The sequence below is a fragment of the Anomaloglossus baeobatrachus genome, chromosome 7 (genome assembly GCF_048569485.1).
Source record: "Anomaloglossus baeobatrachus isolate aAnoBae1 chromosome 7, aAnoBae1.hap1, whole genome shotgun sequence".
Lineage (NCBI taxonomy): Eukaryota > Metazoa > Chordata > Amphibia > Anura > Aromobatidae > Anomaloglossus > Anomaloglossus baeobatrachus.
This window is the reverse complement of record NC_134359.1, coordinates 305202812-305229949: the sequence shown is the minus strand read 5'-3', so window position 1 is coordinate 305229949 and position 27138 is coordinate 305202812. Positions and strand designations below refer to the sequence as shown.

The 27138-nt window shown below is 42.4% G+C and overlaps 3 protein-coding genes across 3 annotated transcripts; 1 reads left to right on the top strand and 2 right to left on the bottom strand.

The window, feature by feature from the left end:
* Positions 1 to 10255: 10255 nt before the first annotated feature.
* Positions 10256 to 11119, bottom strand: LOC142246832 (taste receptor type 2 member 4-like). Its single transcript, XM_075319881.1, has one exon. The coding sequence runs from the start codon at positions 11117 to 11119 to the stop codon at positions 10256 to 10258; it is 864 nt and encodes a 287-aa protein (XP_075175996.1).
* An 8032-nt stretch (positions 11120 to 19151) lies between these two features.
* LOC142246831 (taste receptor type 2 member 41-like) lies at positions 19152 to 20048 on the top strand. Its single transcript, XM_075319879.1, has one exon. The coding sequence runs from the start codon at positions 19152 to 19154 to the stop codon at positions 20046 to 20048; it is 897 nt and encodes a 298-aa protein (XP_075175994.1).
* Positions 20049 to 21565: 1517 nt separating this feature from the next.
* On the bottom strand, positions 21566 to 22429 carry LOC142246830 (taste receptor type 2 member 4-like). The gene has a single exon (XM_075319878.1). It carries the CDS (start codon positions 22427 to 22429, stop codon positions 21566 to 21568), a length of 864 nt encoding a protein of 287 aa, XP_075175993.1.
* Between the last annotated feature and the right edge of the window lie 4709 nt (positions 22430 to 27138).

Sequence of the window (27138 nt, the reverse complement as noted above, 5' to 3'; positions counted from 1 at the left end):
CTTAGGATTACCAAGTATGAGCACCAAGGACATTGCTGGAGAGGTGCTAAGTGAAGACCACACAGTGATCCAATAATAAATGCTGAAATTATTAGAGGAAAACAATGTAGTCATCAAGACATATGTCGTATAAAATACATTGTAGATGAGAAGAAGTGATGCCACAGTCCGCGCAGCTCTCCGATGAATCCTTATCCGGGAATACTCTTCACTAGACATGGCCTTCTTCATCCGATAAGAGTGTCTACCGAGAGACCAAACTATACAGACCGTGGAAACCGTGACAATAAATAAAGAAGAAGAGCTGCTAAAGCCAAGAGCAAACATATAATACATGTTGTTGATCTGGAAGGGAGAAACTCGGCAGGATTGATTGCATGATGTGGAGTTGAGAGGTAAGACCCTGATGAAGGTCCATATCATGGGGTAAGCACTGGAGAAAGATACAACCTCGGAGAACACAATGAGCCAAGGAACTGCAGCGTCAATTGTCAACTTGAGTTTCACAAGATAGGAAGACTTAAAATTAATAATCTTAGCAAAAAAGTAAAGACAGAGCCAAGCAGAGAGCCAGGAGCTGGAGAGGGTCAGGAAAATCATTGACGAAAATACTATTGTAAATGCATAGCCCACTATCAGGAACCTCGGCCAAAGGAATAAAAAGAAAATGTAGTTTCCAAAAAAGTAAGTCAGCCCAGAATTGGAGATGCTAAGGGCGACCAGGATCTGATCCACAGGATTTAGGCTTCTTCCCTTCAACCAGTCCCGGATATTCACAGTTACTATAAAGCCACTCATTAGAATAGCAACAGTGACTAATATGACGACCACTGATAGGTAGAAGCCCAGAGGATTCAGATCATAGAGGCTATCCATGAAATCTAAAGTTCCCTACGTGATGTAATGAAGATGTCGTAGACTCTCGTGTCCTCAAGTCTCAGTTTTTGTGTCTGAGTTGTGAACACAGCAAACTCCAGATATACAGTTCATGGAGACATTGTGCAACGTCCTTGGTGAACAAGTTTGAATAGATGCAAACATATGTCTCGCCTTCATTACATTAGAGTTTGTTTAACTAATAGGATAGACTGAAACAGGGCCGTGACAAGGTGCTTGGTGCCCTAGGCAGATTAAGGCCAATGGTGCCCCCCAATCATCCCGCAAAGGAATGGGTCAGACGGTAAGGCAATAGGACCCATAATGCACCCTCTTAGATGTGTAAACTGATAATAACATCTACTAAAATTATTACCTTTTTCACCAAAAAATAAAAATCAGGGTACTTTTTCACAGCTAGATATAGGAACTATTTATTGTTTACGGACTATTTACAATAATACCATGGACACTTAGCAATATTTCTCCCTGACATCCTTTATTTTAAATGTGAAACCCGAGGATCATCATGGAAACTAACTATATTAAGGGCTGTTTGCTTTTAATTAAGCTGTAAAGTATATGACAGATGCCCTATTGTAAACTAAACAGACTCCACTATAGTTACAAGTATACTTTAGATGGTGTTTGCAGCTATCATGATACAAATACAGCTTGCAACAAAACTGATTGTGGTTCTGGTGCTGTATTCATAAACTGATGATTGTTCTTTTTATATAGTTAAGTGTGGATGATTTTTCTGGTATCATATTCATTTACTAATGGTGGTTCTGATGATGTATTCATGTTCTGATGGCAGTTTTGGTGTTGGTTTTATGTACTAATGATGGTTCGTGTACTGATGGTGATTCTGGTGATGTATTCATGAATAATGGAGGTTCTGGTGCAATAGTTATGAAGAGATGATGGTTGTGGTGATGTAGTAATAATCACCAGAACCATTATCATTACATACATATGGCACTAGAACCACCACAAGTACATGAACCATCATTAGCACATAAAGGAAGCACCAAAACCACATCAGTACTAGACTACATGAAGTACCATCAGTATATACATTTGGCATCAAACCTAATACAGCGATCAATTGCAATGTCAGGTTAGCCCCATACACAATTGTATCACATGAATCTAGATACAACTTATCAATAAATGAAGTTTCACCACCTTATACACCAGCAAACCATAAGAAAGTGACCTAGCCTTGCCAATTTGTTGTCCTGGAACTGGATTTAGAAGTAAATTAAGTTTTAAACCACCAGCAACAATTGTCTTGGTACATCTAAATCCTTAAAAGCTGCTCACTGTTATAATTATTTTACACTCCCAGTACATTAGATGTTTCCACAACACTTATATCAGCACTTGGAAAGGCAATCAGACTAAAAAAGCCAAATACTTTTTTTTTTTATTATTTTTCAACAAGCTATAAAGTTTACTGGATAGTAACCAAGAATGTCAGGCATTTATATCATTGTTGCGCAAGCACGGAACTGCAAAACATTGAAACATGTTATATAGGCATAATACATTTAGCGTCAATTACAGATGACAAATTGATTTTACATTTCTCAAATATAAAAAAATATTTTTTGCAATTTGCACCTGATGAATCATGAGCTAAATAAATAAAAAACAAAAACCCTCAGCCACCTCAGAATTGCTGCATCCATTAGATGCTCCAATCCTGGAGTTTTGCCCTGGTGTGGTGGCAATCAGGTAATATAATGGGTAAATGACAGCTGTCAATAAGCTTGAGGTTAATAATGGGGAGGTGTCTACTAATTTTGTAAGTAGAAAGAAATAAACACAAAAGAGAGAAAAATCCTTTATTTGCAAACAAAAAGGCACCCTCTTTCTCCAATTCATTTACACACAAAACACTCCTGCAACGCAAACATAATCCACAGACACATCCCACGAAGATCCCAGCTCTGCTACATCTGAGATTGCAGTGCACTATCACATTAGAAAACATAACTGATCACTGTGGACTCCGAGACAGATAGCCTATTCCAGTAATCTGGCATTGAGTTCACCTCAGGTGAGTTCATAAAGTTTGCTTTAGGTGAGTTCATTGAGTTCGACTGAGGTCACAGCTGGGGTACAGTGGGAACCACCAACTGTGACCTCAGGTCAACACACTGACGTCAGTGCGTCCCTGATGCCTCAGTGATCGTTCACATTTTCTGATGTGACCACACACTGCAACCTCAGGAGGATGTAGCAGAACCGGGATCATCATGGGATGTCGTGGTCTGGATTGTGTCGCACCTGCAGGGGTGTTTTGGGTGTTAAGCAATTAGAGAAACAGGGTGGTAATTTGTTGTTGCTTTTAGGAAATAAAGGATTTTTCTCTGTGTTTTCTGTTTATTTCTTTTTACTTACATGATTAGTAGACATCTCCCCATTACAAACCTCATAAGAAACATGTTTGCATACAGCGCACCACCCTGATCTAGATACTCCCTGTCTGTTATCAGTTTTTGCCTTTAAGATGCAGCTGATATATTGGGCCGACCTTTAATCTGTCTATTATCTGTCATTCAATCGGTAATGAGAAGCTGACTGTGATAATTTCCTGGTTAAATAATACCAAGTGACGTATATTATACCACCTTACACGAGTCCGAAACCACGCCAGGTCTTACTCGGACAGTAAAGCGGGCTTTACACGCTGCGATATCGTTAATGACTTATCGTCGGGGTCACGGTGTTTGTGACGCACATCCGGCGTCATTAACGATGAAGCAGTGTGTGACACTTATGAGCAACCTTAAACGATCGCAAAAGCGGTCAAAATCATTTGCCACGGAGAGGTCATCCCGAAACAAAAAGTGTTTTCAGGTAAGTAGCAATGTTGTTCGTCGTTCCTGCGGCATCACACATCGCTATGTGTGACACCGCAGGAGTGAGGAATATCTCCTTACCTGCATCCACCGGAAATGCGGAAGGAAGGAGGAGGGCGGGGTGTTACGTCCTGCTCATCTCCGCCCCTCCGCTTCTATTGGCCGGCCACTTAGTGACATCACGGTGACGTCGCGGTGACGCCGAACGCACCTCCCCCTTGAAGGAGGGATTGTTCGGCAGTCACAGCAACGCCGCCGACCAGGTATGTGCGTGTGACGCTGCCGTAGCGATAATGTTCGCTATGGCAGCGATCACCAGATATCGCATGTGGGACGGGGGCGGGTGCTATCGCGCTCGACATCGCTAGCCGATGTTAGTGATGTCGCAATGTGTAAACCCCGCTTAAGGGAGGTGCGCTGTGTGCAGACATGTTACTTATGACCATTCTAGGTATAGAAATTGCAGGTCATAACAAGCTCCTCAGGATGGGGTAAACAATCCTTTTTTATCCCTCCCGGTCTCTCCCCCTCTGTTTTTCTAGTAGGGGGTGTTATTTTCCTGTATATTCTCTCCTTATCTCTCATCCTTACCTATATTCATCTGGTCCCAAAAATACGGCAGAGCTAATGTGGATTTTTTCTTATAAGTGTGATGGTAACCATCGACCTGTAATATATCAGTATATTTCCATGGCTACTGTTAGCCTATATGGATGAGCTGGATGTGCGGCACAATTCCCGTTGTGAAGCGGGTCCATGAAGACAAGTGCCGCCACACGCGGTCACTGGAGTGGCTGGCTGGGACGCTGTTTAGAATCTCTATGGTTACTCTCCATCGTGCATGTCATCACATGACCGCCGCCAGATATACGCACAAGCTGGGCACTGAACGCGGTTCTAGGGGGTGCAAGGATAGCGTTACCAAGGCAACCTTTAGTGTCCTCTCAGCACACACTTTGGGCAGTTGCCAGCTTCCCCATAATGTAGTGATTTGGGCTTTGCTGGATTGTCAGGTTTTACCGGCTGGACCCCTTACCGCTATAATTGGGGCCCAGGAGGATACTTTAATTGGATATTATAAACTATGCCCAGCAGTAGCTTTATAAGGCCGGTTATCAAGACTACAAAGGATAGATGTAGGGCTTCAGCCAATGAGAGAGAAAGCCTACTGTCACATGACTGATGAATCACTCCAGGGTAACCAGGAAGGAATTTCAGAAAATGGAGGGAGCGCTCCTTATTACAAAACTCTACATAACAAGCCTACAACCTACAATAGCCCTCAGTCCAGTAGACCACTGCGCAACCAGCTCTGTCCTCACCTATTGTACCATCACCCATTCCCTGTAGACTGTGAGCCCTCGCGGGCAGGGTCCTCTCTCCTCCTGTAGACTATGAGCCCTCGCGGGCAGGGTCCTCTTTCCTCCTGTAGACTGTGAGCCCTCACGGGCAGGGTGCTCTCTCCTCCTGTAGACTGTGAGCCCTCGCGGCAGGGTCCTCTCTCCTCCTGTAGACTGTGAGCCCTCGCGGGCAGAGACCTCTATCCTCCTGTAGACTGTGAGCCCTCGCGGGCAGGGTCCTCTCTCCTCCTGTAGACTGTGAGCCCTCGCGGGCAGAGACCTCTCTCCTCCTGTAGACTGTGAGCCCTCGCGGGCAGAGACCTCTCTCCTCCTGTAGACTGTGAGCCCTTGCGGGCAGGGTCCTCTCTCCTCCTATACCAGTCTGTCTTGTACTGTTAATGATTGTTGTACGTATACCCTCTTTCACTTGTAAAGTGCCATGGAATAAATGGCGCTATAATAATAAATAATAATAATAATAAAACTCCTGACACACACAGCTCTGGCGGCCGCCATGTGAGGACATGACATGGTTCTGCGCAGCGATCTGTCAGCCATTAGGGTGCTTTCTCTTAAAACTTCTTTAACCCCCTGATTCCCTTTTCATACAATTTGAAGCCCCTAAAACAATGCAGTGTCTGGTGGAAACCGCAGCAGTGAATCCATCTGGGATGGATAATGGATAGATGGATACGGCAGCAGCTACCGGCGTGGATACTTGCAGTGACAGGTAGCCAGCCAGCGTGGACGGAAGCGGCAGCAGCAGGTGAGCAAACTGGCACAGCTCTGAAATATACATAATGTCAGCAGCAGCACAAGGAACCTGAGAACTAGCAACATTACTAACTCGTTTCCCAGACACCTCCTATAGGAAAAAGGTGCCTTAAGTGCCTGTGGCCTCTCAGCTGACCTGAGAGAAACTTCTGGGTTAGGATACACTGGCCCTTTAAGAAAAGGGGTATGGCCACGCTTGTGTCGCGGGCGGAGGAGGGGACGCCATGCTCTCCCACTGCTCGGGTCCGGCTGCCGCTGCTGCTGCAGCCTCTGCTGCTCGGTGGCTCGATCCCGGGGACTCGAGCGGCGCTCTTCGCCCGTGAGTGAAAAGGGGTGGTTTGGGTTTTGGGGATATTGTCCGTGATGCCACCCATGGTTGTGGTGATTGTGTGGACACCACCGCTGCTCTGGACGGGGATCCCAGGAGCAGTGACAGGGAGCAGCTTTGTTGTTATTCCTCCCCTCCGTGGGTAGGGGGTTGGTTGTCCTGGGGCCCGGTGATGGGGTAGGGGTGGATGGCAGGCCGGGTGCGGGGCCTGGTGAGGTGCAGGGTAGCAGGGGCAGCGCTGTTCCGCATGGCACGGTGGTACTCACTCAGCCTGAGACGTTGACACAGTTCTCGGTAAAACACACGGCTGGAAAGACGGTTCCCACGGACGGCTGCTGTTGCTTTTCCCCGGTAGTTAACGGTGACTGTCTCTTTCCCTGCACCTAGTACTTCTGTTGGTTGCGATGGGTTCCCACTGGTAACCCGCTCCCCGACTTGGATATGGGCCGGAGGAGCCCCTCTTTGCCCGCAGGCGCTGGCCCTGAGAAACTGGTGCCTTGGCGGTGGCGGTGTCTCTCCCATACGGTTGGACTGTTGCCTTCAATCGGGACTTAGTTGTTTGGAGACCCGGAGGTCCCCTTCACTGACGGATTTGGCAAATTCACGGCGACTCCAAGCCTTGCCGGGATCCGAAAGGCCCCTGCCAATGGTGCTGGCTTCTCCTTGTGTACCGGTCCGGTACCGCCGGGCCACCATCCGTCCACGGTTCTTACGGCAACTCCGATAGGCCACTCCTGCAGACGGTCACCGCTGTCTGCTAACCTTGCTGTCTCAGTCCGGGGCACACACCTGGACCAACTTCAGGCTGCTCTTTTACTACTTTACTCCTTCTACTTCAACCTCTCCAACTAATCTGCCTGGTTTTCCCGCCTCCAGGACTGTGAACTCCTCGGTGGGCGGGGCCAACCGCCTGGCCCACCCCCTGGTGTGAACATCAGCCCCTGGAGGAAGGCAACAAGGGTTTCTGGTCTAGCTTAGGTGTACCTATCCTGGGTGTAGGGTGTGATGATGTCATTACCTGTGACCCCTGGCTTGTCCAGGGCGTCACACTTGCACCCTTCGGGCACAACCAGGAAGCCTGTTAGATGTGCACAGCATGGGCCAGGGACAGCGTGGCCACAGCAGGACGGCCAGACGGATGAACGAGCCGATGTCTCCATCGGGGGAGGGGAGCAGGACAGTGCGGCGACGCCTGTGTGGGCATTATATAGCGTTTCCTCCTCCCCAGTCTGCCAAAGATTCTCGTCCCACATCCATGGACGGCCTCTTACAGAAGAACACAGGGTGAGATCAAACTATTGTTTTATCGTGCACTGGTTCACTTAGAGAACACTATCACTTTGTGCAAGGTCCTTTTTGTAGGGGCTATTTTAAGAATAATTAAAGATTACGTTTTAGTATCTAGATGGTATCCCTGCTTGTGATGTGCATAGATTGGATGCAATAATTAGACTATCTTCGTTTACATCCCTGTGCAATCAATCAATACTGCTACAAAAAGTCAAAATGGAATCCAGAACGAAACTTGCCATATTTGCTAAAATTTGCTTTTATTTTACATAAACTCAACTAAACTTAATAAAAAGTGAATTTAAAATGTATAAAATTCTACTGAAATGATGGGCGTTCTGTGCAATGTATTAGTAGTATTAAAACCTTTGTTTGCAAAAGCAGGACCCCTAGCTGGCTGGTCTGCAGGCTATATGGACAGGGGTGGTCAACTTATAGCAGATCTGTCACCACATTTCCCAATACTAAGTGCATTTGTTTTATTACATAGACTTGATGAGGTTGGTGTATTTATTTTGAAAATCCACTTCAGAATGGGCTATGTCATCCTGATTTCAAGATATGCACTTTATGAGTTTAGCTATAGAACAGATCACCAGATAAAATGTAGCCACCCAGCATGATGGACCCCTGCTCCGTCTCCTTCCAACCTGCCTGACTGACAGTTGCTTAGTCTCCCTCCACCCTGCCTGACTGACAGCTGCTCAGTCTCCCTCCACCCTGCCTGACTGACAGCTGCTCAGTCTCCCTCCACTCTGCCTGACTGACAGTTGCTCAGTCTCCCTCCACCCTGCCTGACTGACAGCTGCTCAGTCTCCCTCCACCCTGCCTGACTGACAGCTGCTCAGTCTCACTCCACCCTGCTTGACTGACAGCTACACAGTCTCCCTTCATCCGGCCTAACAGCTGCTCAGTCTCCCTCCATCCTGCCTGACTGACAGCTGCTCAGTGCTCAGTCTCCATCCACCCAGCCTGTTGGACCCCTGCTCAGTGCTCAGTCTTCATACACCCAGCCTGACGGACCCCTGCTCAGTCTCCCTCCATCCTGCCTGAAGGACCCCTGCTCAGTGCTCTGTCTCCATCCACCCAGTCTTACGGACCCCTTTTCAGTCTCCATCCACCCAGACGGCCTGACTGACAGCTGTTCAGTCTCCTACCACCAGCTTGACTGACAGCTGTTCAGTCTCCATGCACCCACCCTGATTAACAACTGTTCAGTCTCCACCCACCCAGCCAGACTAACAAATACTTTATCTCCCCCCACCCAGCCTGACTGACAGCTGTTCAGTCTCCCCCCACCCAGCATGATGGACAGCTACTAAGTCTCCTCCTACCCAGTCTGACTGACAGGTACTTTATCTCCCCCCATCCAGACTGACTGACAGATGTTCAGTCTCCACCCACTAAGCCCGACACACAGCTACTCAGCTTCCACCCACCCAGCCTGACTGACAGCTACTCAGCCTCCACCCACCCAGCCTGACATACAGGTACTCAGTCTCCACCCACCCAGCCTGACTGACAGCTACTCAGCCTCCACCCACCCAGCCTGACTGACAGCTACTCAGCCTCCACCCACCCAGCCTGACATACAGGTACTCAGCCTCCACCCACCCAGCCTGACTGACAGCTACTCAGCCTCCACCCACCCAGCCTGACTGACAGCTACTCAGCCTCCACCCACCCAGCCTGACTGACAGCTACTCAGCCTCCACCCACCCAGCCTGACATACAGGTACTCAGCCTCCACCCACCCAGCCTGACTGACAGCTACTCAGCCTCCACCCACCCAGCCTGACTGACAGCTACTCAGCCTCCACCCACTCGACCTGACTGACTGACAACTCCTTAATCTCAGATTTATGGATTATTTCATTCTATAGCTAGACTTATAGCATCAGGATGACATAACCCTTCTAACATGGATTTTCAAAGTAAATTCACCGTCCACATCAGGACTAATGCGGGCTTTACACGAGTCGACCGATCGTGCGATTTCATGATCGATCGTACCCGCCCCCGTCGTTTGTGCGTCACGTGCAAATCGCTGCCCGTGACGCACAAAGTCGTTAAACCACCATGACACGTACTTGCCTGCTGTGTAACCTCGCTGTGGGCAGCGAACATCCTCTTCCTGAAGGGGGAGGGACGTTCGGCATCACAGCGACGTCACACAGCCGCCGGCCAATAGAAGCGGAGGGGCGGAGATGAGCAGGACGTAAACATCCCGCCCACCTCCTTCCTTCCGCATAGCCGGCGGGTGCCACGGGATGCATGTAGGCTGTGTTCATCGTTCCCGTGGTGACACACGGAGTGACGTGTGCTGCCCCGGGTACGATGAACAACCGGCACCAGTAAAAATAAAAGATATTTTAAAATTAAACGACGAGTACACAACTCACGATTTGTGAGCGATACTGCGTCGCTCGGAGGTGTCACATGAGACGACGTCGTGTATGATGCCGGATGTGCGTCACAAAAACCGTGACCCCGACAATCGGTCGTCTTATGTAAAGCCCGCATAAGAGATCAGTTAAACAATGCATGCAGCGTATATTGTGAAAGCTGGAGACAGATCTGAGATCCAGGAGAGGCATCAATCATACACGATAATGACGTTCTTACGTCCTCTACTAGAATGTAGCATCATTTTATATTTATAGCAGAGCAGAATTTACAGTGTAGCAGAGTGTAATATGGAATAGAATGGAAAAATGTTACTTAATAAAGAGCATAAAAATCTTTTTCTATTCCCTTCGATGTCTCTCCATCATTCAGATGCAAGGGAACAACTTTGTCTTTAGCTTTGGATTTCCTAGGATGAATATAATGGACTGGAAGGTGGAATATAACATGAGAAATAGCCAGCAGAATGTGTCCACCACGACGTCAACTCTTAACTTTGATATTAATAAACCCATGGCCACCAAGCAAAGAATCAAGTCTAGAACCAGTCGTGAGACCATGGTTTTCACAGCCCCTACATGAGCCTTTAGCGGAGGCCTCCGGAAGTCGTTCTCTTTGTTCTTCATCTTCATGATATGACTCAAGAGGGACTTGATACTGAGCACAATCGATGTGAAAGTTATAAGAAAGGGGAAGAAGCAGACAAACAGCAAGTTTAAGATTATATGTGGATAATCAATGTCAAGCATGTGGCCAGTCATATTGGGATGAAAGGTTATCTGTAGGGTCCAGAGAAGTGGTAGGTTAATTATAAAGGAGCCGATGGTGGATCCTGTGAGCAGCAGAGGAACGCACGGAGAGAACCAACGCTTCAGCTGGAGGAAGAACTGATTGGGAAGGTTGACCAGTTTCAGGCAGTAGTAGATGGAGAGCCAGGTGGCATGCCAGAAACACACTTCTATCAAGAAATACAGAATTGTCAAGTCCAGGATGTAGACTTCTTGCACAAACCTCACGTAACTGAAAAACAGATATAGGAAACCATCAAGAGTGATGGAGCATTGCAGGAGGAGATGAGTGACCGCGGTGGAGATGAGGATGTGACCTGCAGGCTGATGCTTCTGGCTCCAGGTTCTGCAGAATTCAGCGACTATTGATGAGTTCATTGAGAGTCCAGAAATCATCGTCAGAACTAAAATGATTGCCTTGATGATCCTCACTGACAGCAGCATGGTAGCATGAAGGATGGTGTCAGGAGGATGATGGATGAAGGAATGGCGGACGCCAGCAGAACAAACCAACACAACACATAATTGATGCAAATCCCTACAATATCTTGTTTCTGTTTGCACTTTGTGTCTGCTGTTTCTTCAAAGCAGCAAAATTATGTCTATAAGAAATGACTGAAAGAAAGAAACACATCTACAGTATCAACAATGACTGAAAGAAGGAAACGCATCTACAGTATCAACAATGACTGAAAGAAGGAAACGCATCTACAGTATCAACAATGACTGAAAGAAGGAAACGCATCTACAGTATCAACAATGACTGAAAGAAGGAAACGCATCTACAGTATCACCAATGACTGAAAGAAGGAAACACATCTACAGTATCACCAATGACTGAAAGAAAGAAACACATCTACAGTATCAACAATGACTGAAAGAAGGAAACGCATCTACAGTATCAACAATGACTGAAAGAGAGAAACGCATCTACAGTATCAACAATAACTGAAAGAAGGAAACACATCTACAGTATCACCAATGACTGAAAGAAGGAAACGCATCTACAGTATCACCAATGACTGAAAGAGAGAAACGCATCTACAGTATCACCAATGACTGGAAGAAGGAAACGCATCTACAGTATCAACAATGACTGAAAGAAAGAAACGCATCTACAGTATCAACAATAACTGAAAGACAGAAACGCATCTACAGTATCAACAATGACTGAAAGAAGGAAACGCATCTACAGTATCAACAATGACTGAAAGAGAGAAACGCATCTACAGTATCAACAATAACTGAAAGACAGAAACGCATCTACAGTATCACCAATGACTGAAAGAAGGAAACGCATCTACAGTATAACCAATGACTGAAAGAAAGAAACGCATCTACAGTATCACCAATGACTGAAAGAAAGAAACGCATCTACAGTATCACCAATGACTGAAAGAAAGAAACGCATCTACAGTATCAACAATGACTGGAAGAAAGAAACGCATCTACAGTATCAAAAAAAACAAAGAATGAAACGCATCTACAGTATCACCAATGACTGAAAGAAAGAAACGCATCTTCAGTATCAAAAATAACAAAGAATGAAACGCATCTACAGTATCACCAATGACTGAAAGAAAGAAACACATCCACAGTATCAACAATAACTGAAAGAGGGAAACGCATCTACAGTATCACCAATGACTGAAAGAAAGAAACACATCTACAGTATCACCAATGACTGAAAGACAGAAACACATCTACAGTATTACCAATGACTGAAAGAAGGAAACGCATCTACAGTATCACCAATGACTGAAAGAAGGAAACGCATCTAGAGTATCAAAAATAACAAAGAATGAAACGCCTCTACAGTATCACTAATGACTGAAAGACAGAAACACATCCACAGTATCAACAATAACTGAAAAAGGGAAACGCATCTACAGTATCAACAATAACAAAGAATGAAACGCGTCTACAGTATCACCAATGACTGAAAGAAAGAAGGAAATACATCTACAGTATCAACAATGACTGAAAGAAGGAAACACATCTACAGTATCAACAATGATTGAAAGAAGGAAACACATCTACAGTATCAACAATGACTGAAAGAAAGAAACGCATCTACAGTATCAACAATGACTGAAAGAAAGAAAGAAAGAAAGAAACGCATCTACACTATAACCAATGACTGAAAGAAAGAAAGAAAGAAAAAAAGAAAGAAAGAAAGAAAGAAAGAAAGAAACGCATCTACAGTATCAACAATGACTAAAAGAAGGAAACACATCTACAGTATCAACAATGACTAAAAGAAGGAAACGCATCTACAGTATCAACAATGACTAAAAGAAGGAAACGCATCTACAGTATCAACAATGACTAAAAGAAGGAAACGCATCTACAGTATCAACAATGACTAAAAGAAGGAAACGCATCTACAGTATCAACAATGACTAAAAGAAGGAAACGCATCTACAGTATCAACAATGACTAAAAGAAGGAAACACATCTACAGTATCAACAATGACTGAAAGAAGGAAACATCTACAGTATCAACAATGAAAGAAAGAAACATATCTACAGTATCAACAATGACTGAAAGAAGGAAACACATCTACAGTATCAACAATGACTGAAAGAAGGAAACATATCCACAGTATCAACAATGACTGAAAGAAGGAAACACATCTACAGTATCAACAATGACTGAAAGAAGGAAACACATCTACAGTATCAACAATGAAAGAAAGAAACACATCTACAGTATCAACAATAACTGAAAGAAGGCAACACATCTACAGTATCAACAATGACTGAAAGAAGGAAACACATCTACAGTATCAACAATGACTGAAAGAAGGCAACACATCTACAGTATCAACAATGATTGAAAGAAGGAAACATATATACAGTATCAACAATGACTGAAAGAAGGAAACACATCTACAGTATCACCAATGACTAAAAGAAGGCAACACATCTACAGTATCAACAATGATTGAAAGAAGGAAACATATCTACAGTATCAACAATGACTGAAAGAAGGAAACACATCTACAGTATCAACAATGACTGAAAGAAGGCAACACATCTACAGTATCACCAATGACTGAAAGAAGGCAACACATCTACAGTATCAACAATGATTGAAAGAAGGAAACATATCTACAGTATCAACAATGACTGAAAGAAGGAAACACATCTACAGTATCAACAATGACTGAAAGAAGGCAACACATCTACAGTATCACCAATGACTGAAAGAAGGCAACACATCTACAGTATCAACAATGACTGAAAGAAGGCAACACATCTACAGTATCACCAATGACTGAAAGAAAGAAACACATCCACAGTATCAACAATAACTGAAAGAGGGAAACGCATCTACAGTATCACCAATGACTGAAAGAAAGAAACACATCTACAGTATCACCAATGACTGAAAGACAGAAACACATCTACAGTATTACCAATGACTGAAAGAAGGAAACGCATCTACAGTATCACCAATGACTGAAAGAAGGAAACGCATCTAGAGTATCAAAAATAACAAAGAATGAAACGCCTCTACAGTATCACTAATGACTGAAAGACAGAAACACATCCACAGTATCAACAATAACTGAAAGAGGGAAACGCATCTACAGTATCAACAATAACAAAGAATGAAACGCGTCTACAGTATCACCAATGACTGAAAGAAAGAAGGAAATACATCTACAGTATCAACAATGACTGAAAGAAGGAAACACATCTACAGTATCAACAATGATTGAAAGAAGGAAACACATCTACAGTATCAACAATGACTGAAAGAAAGAAACGCATCTACAGTATCAACAATGACTGAAAGAAAGAAAGAAAGAAAGAAACGCATCTACACTATCACCAATGACTGAAAGAAAGAAAGAAAGAAAAAAAGAAAGAAAGAAAGAAAGAAAGAAAGAAACGCATCTACAGTATCAACAATGACTAAAAGAAGGAAACACATCTACAGTATCAACAATGACTAAAAGAAGGAAACGCATCTACAGTATCAACAATGACTAAAAGAAGGAAACGCATCTACAGTATCAACAATGACTAAAAGAAGGAAACGCATCTACAGTATCAACAATGACTAAAAGAAGGAAACGCATCTACAGTATCAACAATGACTAAAAGAAGGAAACGCATCTACAGTATCAACAATGACTAAAAGAAGGAAACACATCTACAGTATCAACAATGACTGAAAGAAGGAAACATCTACAGTATCAACAATGAAAGAAAGAAACATATCTACAGTATCAGCAATGACTGAAAGAAGGAAACACATCTACAGTATCAACAATGACTGAAAGAAGGAAACATATCCACAGTATCAACAATGACTGAAAGAAGGAAACACATCTACAGTATCAACAATGACTGAAAGAAGGAAACACATCTACAGTATCAACAATGAAAGAAAGAAACACATCTACAGTATCAACAATAACTGAAAGAAGGCAACACATCTACAGTATCAACAATGACTGAAAGAAGGAAACACATCTACAGTATCAACAATGACTGAAAGAAGGCAACACATCTACAGTATCAACAATGATTGAAAGAAGGAAACATATATACAGTATCAACAATGACTGAAAGAAGGAAACACATCTACAGTATCACCAATGACTAAAAGAAGGCAACACATCTACAGTATCAACAATGAGTGAAAGAAGGAAACATATCTACAGTATCAACAATGACTGAAAGAAGGAAACACATCTACAGTATCAACAATGACTGAAAGAAGGCAACACATCTACAGTATCACCAATGACTGAAAGAAGGCAACACATCTACAGTATCAACAATGATTGAAAGAAGGAAACATATCTACAGTATCAACAATGACTGAAAGAAGGAAACACATCTACAGTATCAACAATGACTGAAAGAAGGCAACACATCTACAGTATCACCAATGACTGAAAGAAGGCAACACATCTACAGTATCAACAATGACTGAAAGAAGGCAACACATCTACAGTATCAACAATGATTGAAAGAAGGAAACATATCTACAGTATCACCAATGACTAAAAGAAGGCAACACATCTACAGTATCAACAATGATTGAAAGAAGGAAACATATCTACAGTATCAACAATGACTGAAAGAAGGAAACACATCTACAGTATCAACAATGACTGAAAGAAGGCAACACATCTACAGTATCACCAATGACTGAAAGAAGGCAACACATCTACAGTATCAACAATGACTGAAAGAAGGCAACACATCTACAGTATCAACAATGATTGAAAGAAGGAAACATATCTACAGTATCAACAATGACTGAAAGAAGGAAACACATCTACAGTATCAACAATGACTGAAAGAAGGCAACATATCTACAGTATCACCAATGACTGAAAGAAGGCAACACATCTACAGTATTAACAATGATTGAAAGAAGGAAACATATCTACAGTATCAACAATGACTGAAAGAAGGCAACACATCTACAGTATCAACAATGACTGAAAGAAGGCAACACATCTACAGTATCACCAATGACTGAAAGAAGGCAACACATCTACAGTATCAACAATGACTGAAAGAAGGCAACACATCTACAGTATCACCAATGACTGAAAGAAGGCAACACATCTACAGTATCAACAATGATTGAAAGAAGGAAACATATCTACAGTATCAACAATGACTGAAAGAAGGAAACACATCTACAGTATCAACAATGACTGAAAGAAGGCAACACATCTACAGTATCACCAATGACTGAAAGAAGGCAACACATCTACAGTATCAACAATGATTGAAAGAAGGAAACATATCTACAGTATCAACAATGACTGAAAGAAGGAAACACATCTACAGTATCAACAATGACTGAAAGAAGGCAACACATCTACAGTATCACCAATGACTGAAAGAAGGCAACACATCTACAGTATCAACAATGACTGAAAGAAGGCAACACATCTACAGTATCAACAATGACTGAAAGAAGGAAACACATCTACAGTATCACCAATGACTAAAAGAAGGCAACACATCTACAGTATCAACAATGACTGAAAGAAGGCAACACATCTACAGTATCAACAATGACTGAAAGAAGGCAACACATCTACAGTATCAACAATGATTGAAAGAAGGAAACATATCTACAGTATCAACAATGACTGAAAGAAGGAAACACATCTACAGTATCAACAATGACTGAAAGAAGGCAACACATCTACAGTATCACCAATGACTGAAAGAAGGCAACACATCTACAGTATCAGCAATGACTGAAAGAAGGCAACACATCTACAGTATCAACAATGATTGAAAGAAGGAAACACATCTACAGTATCAACAATGAAAGAAAGAAACATATCTACAGTATTGTTACGGTTGCTGCGAGCACTGGAGACTATGTCCAGATTTCTTGCTACTGCACATGTGCGAGCGCTGGAGACTAAGTACAGATTTCTTGCTACTGCACATGTGCGAGCGCTGGAGACTAAGTCCAGATTTCTTGCTACTGCACATGTGCGAGCGCTGGAGACTAAGTCCTATCTTGGAGCCATTGCACATGTGCGGGTGACATCATCGCTGACACGAGGTCACATGTCTCTGACACCTTCTATGCCGATTGGTCGCTGGTCATGTGCTTGTGACGCCTTGCTCGGTGATAGGCCAGCATGACGTCACTCTTGTCGTTCTGGCAGCGGATTGGCTCTGGTGTCCTCCATCTTGGATGAGGCACAGAGTCTATATAAGACCCTGACACACGCCGCATGGCGCTCAGTCCTCTTGGTTCATGCATAAGAGTAGACGCTCTGTGCGCGTTCCTCTAGGCATTCCTCTGTCTATGCTAGGTGAGCGCTACCGGCAGGGTAGCGTTCTTATACCTTACAGCTTCGGCTGCTGTCCGTATCCTTACCTCTTAGGGGAGCGGACATAGGCAGGTGCCTGAGGCACATGGCCTGGCTGGGCCTTGTGGTTCGACTTGTAGGTGGACGTTGCCGCTAGGGTAACGTTCCTTATACTGCGTCTGGCAGTTGTTCGTATCCTCGCACACTAGGGGAGCGAACAGAGGTAGGAGCTTTGTGCGGCTTACGCTGCTGTTCGTCTCTTTTGCACCACTAGAAGAGCGGACCTAGGCAGGTGCCATATCTAGTGGTTCGTGTCCTCGCACACTAGTGGAGCGAACGCAGGTAGGAGCTTTGTGCGGCTTACGCTGCTGTTCGTCTCTTTTGCACCACTAGAAGAGCGGACCTAGGTAGGTGCCATTTCGCACACATTGCCTTTGTCTCTGTGATTATTAACAGAGATCATTCCACACACCCTCCAAGTAAGGGAGGAATTGCTTTACTTACTTATTATATCCTTCTGTGAGATAACAGAGGTATTGCACTCTGCCATAGTCTGCAGCAGAGTCTTTGCACGGTGGACCCTGACTGTCTGATACTCCTTTAAGTTATTATCAGACAGCCCCCCGTAACAAGTATCAACAATGACTGAAAGAAGGCAACACATCTACAGTATCAACAATGACTGAAAGAAGGAAACACATCTACAGTATCAACAATGACTGGAAGAAGGAAACACATCTACAGTATCAACAATAACTGAAAGAAGGAAACACATCTACAGTATCACCAATGACTGGTGCAGGGCACCAGACAAAAGCGCAGTCACAAAAAGGCAAACACCCCTCCACTGGCTTTAGATAGATAAAGACCTGTCCCCACTTAAATTAGGGAGACAAAGATCCACTATAAGTTCCTATGCAGAGACAAAGACCTGCCCCACTTCCTACAGAGATACAAAGTCTCAACCCCTACGGTAGAGGCCAAGGGTCCCATTCATCAAAGCTTTCATCTCAAAATTCTGGTGTGAGAGCTTTGAAAAGGGTGTAAGTCGGAGGTGGGATGCCACTGCTCGTCAGGCACTCCAGATTCATGAAGAGGCTTGTACTGCTCACGAATCAGGAGCGTCCAACTCCAGCACGCTCCCTCACTAAGACCGGCATGAACACTGCTGAGGTAGATTAATTGGGCCAACACCTCACCTCCTGTCAGAGACTTTCCACTAGAGATGGATTAGGCTTCACAGAAGACAGAAAATTAGACTGAATGAAGTCACGTCGTGGGCAACACTTTTGTCTATTTTTCAGGGACAAGACAACATCATTTTTCTGTTCAGGAATATGCAGACTGTCTTTAGCACATCATCCATAAAATGACCTCATGTTGCCTGGACGTACACTGACAATTTAAGTTTATATTTTGAAATACATTGTGGAAAATTTCAGGAGATGGAAATCGTCCTGCAGGGAAATGAAGCTGTCCCAGGCGTTGGAGGCCTGGAGAGCAGAACCCTGATCAGATATCATCCAGCTTTGCAGCACAGACTATAGGTATTTGCAGAAACTGATGAGAAGACTTGGACACGGAGCTGCAGCCTTGTTCTTATTACAATGAGCTTTCAGTTTTCTCTTCTTGGTTGAGGACGGATCACAAACTGAAAGATCATGAATTCAACACTGAGGATTGCAAAATTCACTATTATGGTCATCACTGGGGTCTGCGGGGCCTTCCTTAACTCTTGCATTGTTGCCCTGAATTTCAGATTCTGGAGAGACACTACAACCTCTGGGGCGTACAAGAAAATTCTCCTTGCTATCGGCATCACAAACATCCTCTTCCAAGGAATCTTGATCTTTGATAGCATTTGTGAGACTTTTAATTTCTATTTTTTGTGTGAACACCTTCTCTTATCGTTGTTAGTTTTTGAGTTCACTCTTATTAAAGTGAATTTTTGGAACACCACCTGGCTCTCCATATTCTGCTGTGCTCGGCTGGTTAATTACAACCACCAGTTTTTCCTTAGGATAAAAGCCAAGTTCATTAGTTTCCTTCCTCATCTTATAGTCGGCTCCGTCTTGGTTTCGGCCACCATTAATTCTCAATTACCTTGGACAACCATTCTGCATCATTATCAAAACTCAACTGACTACCAACACTTGTCCACTCCAATAATTATTTTCGATCATTACTACATTATCTTCTGCACACTATTTGGGTTTATTATTCCTTTCTCTGTGACTTTTGTTGCCATCGGTTTAAGTGTCACAACTTTGGTAAGACACATCAAGAGAATCGAGAGCGGAGACTCCAACCTGACATCTGACCAGCGGCGAGGACATCACCGTGCGGTCAGGACAATGGTCATTCGGGTTCTCCTAGACCTGTTGTTCTTTATTGTAGTAGTGTTAGCAATCTTAGACCCCATTCTTCTTAATTCATCCATTTTATATGCGTTATGGATACAAGTCTTGATGTATCCAACGTCTCAAGCTCTCCTTCTAATCCTTGGAAATCCCAAATTGAAGAGTGCAGTGTGTGGACTTATGAATGCGTTATTATAACTTCTTAGCCTTGTTTCCTATGAGGGTGTCTTGTCCATTTATATTGCTTGTTGTTAACTAACCCCTTTTGCACCCGGGCAATTTTTCGTTTACATTTTTTGCTCTCTTCTTACGAGAGCTGTAACTTTTTTCATTTTTTCATCAATCTTTCCATATGAGAGCTTATTTTTTGCAAGACGAGTTGTACTTCTGAAGAAAACCATTAGTTATACCTTATAGTATACTGGAAAACACCAAAAAAATTCCAAGTGTGGAAAAAGTCTAATTGCACAATGGTTTTTGGGATATTTCATTCACTGTATTCACTATATGGTAGAACTGATGTGTTGGTGAGATGCCTCAGGTCAGGACGAGTTCGTTGATACCAAATATGTATACTCTTATTTTATCTAAGGGATGAAAAAAATCGTAAATGTGTCCAAAAAAAGAATATCGCTTTTTGCGCCATTTTCAGAGATCTGTAGTGTTCTCATGTTTTGGGATTTGGGGCTAAGTGATGGCTTATTTTTTGCATCTTGAGCTGATGTTTTTAGTGATACTATTTTTGTGTGATGCTACTTTTTGATCACCTACTTTTGCTTTTTAAAATAATTTTGTGGCAACCAAACAACATAGTTTTGATATTTGAAATTTATTTTTTCACCACGCCGTGTACCGATCAGATTTAATTGATTTTATATTTTGATAAATCGGGCATTTCTGAAAGTGGCGATGCAAAATATGTGTATATATTTTATTTTTTTAACTATTTTATTTTCAAATTGGGCAAATTGGGGTTGATTTGAACTTTTAGGTTTTTTTTTTATTTTTCACATTTTTAAAAACTTTTTTTTTTACTGTTTTTATTTATTTTACTAGTACCCCTATGGGACTATAAGGATCAACAGTCTGATCACTGATTCATTTCTTTTGATCAGAGCTGTACAGAGCCTGACAGACAGCTACTCAGCCTCCACCAACCCAACCTGACTGACAGCTACTCAGCCTCCACCCAGCCAGACTGACAGCTACTCAGCCTCCATCCACCCAGCCTGACTGACAGCTACTCAGCCTCCATCCACCCAGCCTGACTGACAGCTACTCAGCCTCCATCCACCCAGCCTGACTGACAGCTGTTCAACCTCCCCACCCATCCAGACTGACTGACAACTCCTTAGTCTTAAGACTCATCGGTTATTTCATTCTATAGCTGGACTTATAGCATCAGGATGACATAACCCTTGTAACATGGATTTTCAAAGTAAATACACCGTCCACATCAGGACTAAGAGATCAGTTAAACAATGCATGCAGCGTATATTGTGAAAGCTGGAGACAGATCTGAGATCCAGGAGAGGCATCAATCATACACGATAATGACGTTCTTACGTCCTCTACTAGAATGTAGCATCATTTTATATTTATAGCAGAGCAGAATTTACAGTGCAGCAGAGTGTAATATGGAATAGAATGGAAAAATGTTACTTAATAAAGAGCATAAAAATCTTTTTCTATTCCCTTCGATGTCTCTCCATCATTCAGATGCAAGGGAACAACTTTGTCTTTAGCTTTGGATTTCCTAGGATGAATATAATGGACTGGAAGGTGGAATATAACATGAGAAATAGCCAGCAGAATGTGTCCACCACGACGTCAACTCTTAACTTTGATATTAATAAGCCCATGGCCACCAAGCAAAGAATCAAGTCTAGAACCAGTCGTGAGACCATGGTTTTCACGGCCCCTACATGAGCCTTTAGCGGAGGCCTCCGGAAGTTGTTCTCTTTGTTCTTCATCTTCATGATATGACTCAAGAGGGACTTGATACTGAGCACAATCGATGAGAAAGTTATAAGAAAGGGGAAGAAGCAGCCAAACAGCAAGTTTAAGATTATATGTGGATAATCAATGTCAAGCATGTGGCCAGTCATATTGGGATGAAAGGTTATCTGTAGGGTCCAGAGAAGTGGTAGGTTAATTATAAAGGAGCCGATGGTGGATCCTGTGAGCAGCAGAGGAACGCACGGAGAGAACCAACGCTTCAGCTGGAGGAAGAACTGATTGGGAAGGTTGACCAGTTTCAGGCAGTAGTAGATGGAGAGCCAGGTGGCATGCCAGAAACACACTTCTATCAAGAAATACAGAATTGTCAAGTCCAGGATGTAGACTTCTTGCACAAACCTCACGTAACTGAAAAACAGATATAGGAAACCATCAAGAGTGATGGAGCATTGCAGGAGGAGATGAGTGACCGCGGTGGAGAGGAGGATGTGACCTGCAGGCTGATGCTTCTGGCTCCAGGTTCTGCAGAATTCAACAACTATTGATGAGTTCATTGAGAGTCCAGAAATCATCGTCAGAACTAAAATGATTGCCTTGATGATCCTCACTGACAGCAGCATGGTAGCATGAAGGATGGTGTCAGGAGGATGATGGATGAAGGAATGGCGGACGCCAGCAGAACAAACCAACACAACACATAATTGATGCAAATCCCTACAATATCTTATTTCTGTTTGTACTTTGTGTTTGCTGTTTCTTCAAAGCAGCAAAATTATGTCTATAAGAAATGACTGAAAGAAAGAAACACATCTACAGTATCAAAAATAACAAAGACTGAAACGCGTCTACAGTATCACCAATGACTGAAAGAAGGAAACACATCTACAGTATCAACAATGACTGAAAGAAAGAAACGCATCTACAGTATCACCAATGACTGAAAGAAAGAAACACATCTACAGTATCAAAAATAACAAAGAAGGAAACGCATTCTACAGTATCACCAATGACTGAAAGAAGGAACACATCTACAGTATCAACAATGACTGAAAGAAGGAAACACATCTACAGTATCACCAATGACTGAAAGAAAGAAACGCATCTACAGTATCACCAATGACTGAAAGAAAGAAACACATCTACAGTATCAAAAATAACTGAAAGAAAGAAACACATCTACAGTATCACCAATGACTGAAAGAAGGAAACACATCTACAGTATCACCAATGACTGAAAGAAAGAAACGCATCTACAGTATCACCAATGACTGAAAGAAAGAAACACATCTACAGTATCACCAATGACTGAAAGAAAAAAACACATCTACAGTATCACTAATGACTGAAAGAAGGAAACACATCTACAGTATCACCAATGACTGAAAGAAAGAAACGCATCTACAGTATCACCAATGACTGAAAGAAAGAAACACATCTACAGTATCACCAATGACTGAAAGAAAGAAACGCATCTACAGTATCACCAATGACTGAAAGAAAGAAACACATCTACAGTATCACCAATGACTGAAAGAAAAAAACACATCTACAGTATCACTAATGACTGAAAGAAGGAAACACATCTACAGTATCACCAATGACTGAAAGAAAGAAACACATCTACAGTATCACTAATGACTGAAAGAAGGAAACACATCTACAGTATCACCAATGACTGAAAGAAAGAAACGCATCTACAGTATCACTAATGACTGAAAGAAAGAAACACATCTACAGTATCACCAATGACTGAAAGAAAAAAACACATCTACAGTATCACTAATGACTGAAAGAAGGAAACACATCTACAGTATCACCAATGACTGAAAGAAAGAAACGCATCTACAGTATCACTAATGACTGAAAGAAAGAAACGCATCTACAGTATCACCAATGACTGAAAGAAAGAAACGCATCTACAGTATCACCAATGACTGAAAGAAAGAAACGCATCTACAGTATCACCAATGACTGAAAGAGAGAAACACATCTACAGTATCAACAATGACTGAAAGAAAGAAACGCGTCTACAGTATCAACAATGACTGGAAGAAGGAAACGCATCTACAGTATCAACAATGACTGAAAGAAAGAAACACATCAACAGTATCAAAAATAACAAAGAATGAAACGCGTCTACAGTATCACCAATGACTGAAAGAAGGAAACACATTCTACAGTATCACCAATGACTGAAAGAAAGAAACGCATCTACAGTATCACCAATGACTGAAAGAAAGAAACGCATCTACAGTATCACCAATGACTGAAAGAGAGAAACACATCTACAGTATCAACAATGACTGAAAGAAAGAAACGCATCTACAGTATCACCAATGACTGAAAGAAGGAAACACATTCTACAGTATCAACAATGACTGAAAGAAGGAAACGCATCTACAGTATCAACAATGACTGAAAGAAGGAAACGCATCTACAGTATCAACAATGACTGAAAGAAAGAAACGCATCTACAGTATCACCAATGACTGAAAGAAGGAAACGCATCTACAGTATCACCAATGACTGAAAGAGAGAAACACATCCACAGTATCAACAATGACTGAAAGAAAGAAACGCGTCTACAGTATCAACAATGACTGGAAGAAGGAAACGCATCTACAGTATCAACAATGACTGAAAGAAAGAAACGCATCTACAGTATCAACAATGACTGAAAGAAAGAAACGCATCTACAGTATCACCAATGACTGAAAGAGAGAAACACATCTACAGTATCAACAATGACTGAAAGAAACATATCTACAGTATCACCAATGACTGAAAGAGAGAAACACATCCACAGTATCAACAATGACTGAAAGAAAGAAACGGGTCTACAGTATCAACAATGACTGGAAGAAGGAAACGCATCTACAGTATCACCAATGACTGAAAGAAAGAAACGCCTCTACAGTATCAACAATGACTGAAAGAAAGAAACGCCTCTACAGTATCAACAATGACTGAAAGAAAGAAACGCATCTACAGTATCAACAATGACTGAAAGAAAGAAACGCGTCTACAGTATCAACAATGACTGAAAGAAAGAAACGCATCTACAGTATCAACAATGACTGAAAGAAAGAAACGCATCTACAGTATCAACAATGACTGAAAGAAGGAAACATATCTACAGTATCAACAATGACTGAAAGAAAGAAACGCATCTACAGTATCAACAATGACTGAAAGAAAGAAACGCATCTACAGTATCAACAATGACTGAAAGAAGGAAACACATCTACAGTATCAACAATGACTGAAAGAAAGAAACGCATCTACAGTATCAACAATGACTGAAAGAAGGAAACGCATCTACAGTATCACCAATGACTGAAAGAGAGAAACGCATCTACAGTATCAACAATGACTGAAAGAAAGAAACGCATCTACAGTATCACCTGTGACTGAAAGAAAGAAACGCATCTACAGTATCAACAATGACTGAAAGAAAGAAACGCGTCTTCAGTATCAACAATGACTGGAAGAAGGAAACGCATCTACAGTATCATCAATGACTGAAAGAAAGAAACGCGTCTTCAGTATCAACAATGACTGGAAGAAGGAAACGCATCTACAGTATCACCAATGACTGAAAGAAAGAAACGCATCTACAGTATCACCAATGACTGGAAGAAGGAAACGCATCTACAGTATCAACAATGACTGGAAGAAGGAAACGCATCTACAGTATCATCAATGACTGAAAGAAAGAAACGCGTCTTCAGTATCAACAATGACTGGAAGAAGGAAACGCATCTACAGTATCACCAATGACTGAAAGAAAGAAACGCATCTACAGTATCACCAATGACTGGAAGAAGGAAACGCATCTACAGTATCAACAATGACTGGAAGAAGGAAACGCATCTACAGTATCACCAATGACTGAAAGAAAGAAACGCGTCTACAGTATCAACAATGACTGGAAGAAGGAAACGCATCTACAGTATCACCAATGACTGAAAGAAAGAAACGCCTCTACAGTATCAACAATGACTGAAAGAAAGAAACGCCTCTACAGTATCAACAATGACTGAAAGAAAGAAACGCATCTACAGTATCAACAATGACTGAAAGAAAGAAACGCGTCTACAGTATCAACAATGACTGAAAGAAAGAAACGCATCTACAGTATCAACAATGACTGAAAGAAAGAAACGCATCTACAGTATCAACAATGACTGAAAGAAGGAAACATATCTACAGTATCAACAATGACTGAAAGAAAGAAACGCATCTACAGTATCAACAATGACTGAAAGAAAGAAACGCATCTACAGTATCAACAATGACTGAAAGAAGGAAACACATCTACAGTATCAACAATGACTGAAAGAAAGAAACGCATCTACAGTATCAACAATGACTGAAAGAAGGAAACGCATCTACAGTATCACCAATGACTGAAAGAGAGAAACGCATCTACAGTATCAACAATGACTGAAAGAAAGAAACGCATCTACAGTATCACCTGTGACTGAAAGAAAGAAACGCATCTACAGTATCAACAATGACTGAAAGAAAGAAACGCGTCTTCAGTATCAACAATGACTGGAAGAAGGAAACGCATCTACAGTATCATCAATGACTGAAAGAAAGAAACGCGTCTTCAGTATCAACAATGACTGGAAGAAGGAAACGCATCTACAGTATCACCAATGACTGAAAGAAAGAAACGCATCTACAGTATCACCAATGACTGGAAGAAGGAAACGCATCTACAGTATCAACAATGACTGGAAGAAGGAAACGCATCTACAGTATCATCAATGACTGAAAGAAAGAAACGCGTCTTCAGTATCAACAATGACTGGAAGAAGGAAACGCATCTACAGTATCACCAATGACTGAAAGAAAGAAACGCATCTACAGTATCACCAATGACTGGAAGAAGGAAACGCATCTACAGTATCAACAATGACTGGAAGAAGGAAACGCATCTACAGTATCACCAATGACTGAAAGAAAGAAACGCGTCTACAGTATCAACAATGACTGGAAGAAGGAAACGCATCTACAGTATCACCAATGACTGAAAGAAAGAAACGCATCTACAGTATCACCAATGACTGGAAGAAGTAAACGCATCTACAGTATCAACAATGACTGGAAGAAGGAAACGCATCTACAGTATCACCAATGACTGAAAGAAAGAAACGCATCTACAGTATCAACAATGACTGAAAGAAGGAAACACATCTACAGTATCACCAATGACTGAAAGAGAGAAACACATCTACAGTATCAACAATGACTGAAAGAAGGAAACGCATCTACAGTATCACCAATGACTGAAAGAAGGAAACGCATCTACAGTATCACC